Below are 1,475 nucleotides of genomic sequence, written 5' to 3' on the forward strand. Positions count from 1 at the left end.
GCCTCCGAACCCGTTCCCTTTTTTGTGACTATTTGTGCAATGAAACATGTGAATGGAGTCAAGCCTCCTGGCTCCCAGGTGGGTAGAGCCTGTTCTTAGCTCCTGGGAAGCTTGGGGCTAAGGCCTCCACTCTACTTGGACTGTACTACCAGGCCCCCAAAACGGGGGGAGCTGCCAGGGAAGGACTGATTTCCATTTCAAACTGCATTGTGGTACTTTGTACTCCAGCACCATTGGCCAATCAATATTTAATGCCTGGAGATTCTGACTCTGCAGGAGTCATGTCAGGGGACCTTGGGAGCCAATCTGCTTGCGTTTCTGAGTGGTAATTATTCATGGGCTCCTGCCTCTTGCTCTTTCTCTCGCACGGTCCCACTCTGCAGACTCAGTGCCTTATTCAGTCTTCTCTCTCGCTCTCTCGGCTGCTGTAGCTGGACCCTCCGCCTTCGCCGCTGCTCAGCGTCTGCACAACCCTACGATGGCTAAAACAGCAATGGGTAAGGCGGCGCGCCTCGCTCTCCCTCCGCTTGACCTGGAGCCCACCCTCACCTTCTCTCTTAGAGCTCTGAAAGCATTGGGAGATATTTTTTAGAGAAAAAAAAAAAAAGGCGCTAATGGTAACATAGGAGCAAGGAAAGACGGCGTGGCTTTGGGCATTTGGGGAGGGCAAAGAGGGATGGGTCCTTGGAAACCTAAAGCTAAGAATTTCTTTTTAAAAGTAGAATCAGGTAAGTTGCCTTCCCATGGGTAAGGGAATTTATTATGTTTCCGTATTTAAAATTAAGGCTCAACCTTGGGGGGGGAGGGGATCTTTACTGTTTGCCTTAAGTGGGTTTCAAAGAAATTTTGGAAAGTGCTTTGTAACGTCCTTTATTTCTTCAATTAAAAAAAAAAATAGAAAGAAAATGAGGGAGAGAAAGTGGAGCGGGAGAAAGGAGAAAGAATTGCGAAGTCAAAGCGGTCCCAGCGAGGCTGTTCGAAAGATGGGTGGGGACGAGGAGGAGCGGGCGGGGACCGCAGATTTGATGGCATTGTCTTGCGGGAGGAACCGCTGGTCCTGGAGGTTAAGGGCGGGGTGGGGGCCCCCACTCCTTTGTTTTAGGGGAAGGGAGGGGGATAGGAGGGGAAGTGGGGGAGGGCACGGAGGGCACGGAGGGCCCGGGTGGGCAGCTGCAGGGGCGGGACGAGCGCGCAGTGGAAGGGGTGGAGGGACAGGGGCTTTGCTGGCGCTGGGGTGGGGTTTCTTTGTGTGAGGACGCACGGTCCCCTGGGAGGCACCTGCAGCTCTGGGAGAGCACAATGCGGACGGCCCCACCCTGCGCGGAGCGGAGCAGCGCTGGCGCCCCGCACCCCCACCTGCCGCAGCATCTTCGGCTGAAAGGGGGCTGGGTGGGGAGCACCGGCGCGACCCCCAGGAGAACAGCGGGGTCGGGGGAGACACAGCGCCACGCCCCGCACTTAGCTTCCTGACTCCC

The 1,475-nt window shown here is 55.7% G+C and overlaps 1 protein-coding gene across 1 annotated transcript in view; it reads left to right on the forward strand.

Moving 5' to 3' along the window:
• Positions 1-367: 367 nt before the first annotated feature.
• The window catches only part of STMN2 (stathmin 2), a 39,006-nt gene continuing 37,898 nt past the window's right edge, over positions 368-1,475 (forward strand). Inside the window, exon 1 of the mRNA XM_011376255.1 lies at positions 368-497. Coding sequence (XP_011374557.1) covers positions 479-497 — 19 coding nt within the window. The 5' untranslated portion in view covers positions 368-478. The remainder of the gene's footprint in view (positions 498-1,475) is intronic.

The sequence above is a fragment of the Pteropus vampyrus genome, unplaced genomic scaffold, assembly GCF_000151845.1.
Source record: "Pteropus vampyrus isolate Shadow unplaced genomic scaffold, Pvam_2.0 Scaffold290, whole genome shotgun sequence".
NCBI classification, from domain to species: Eukaryota; Metazoa; Chordata; class Mammalia; order Chiroptera; family Pteropodidae; genus Pteropus; species Pteropus vampyrus.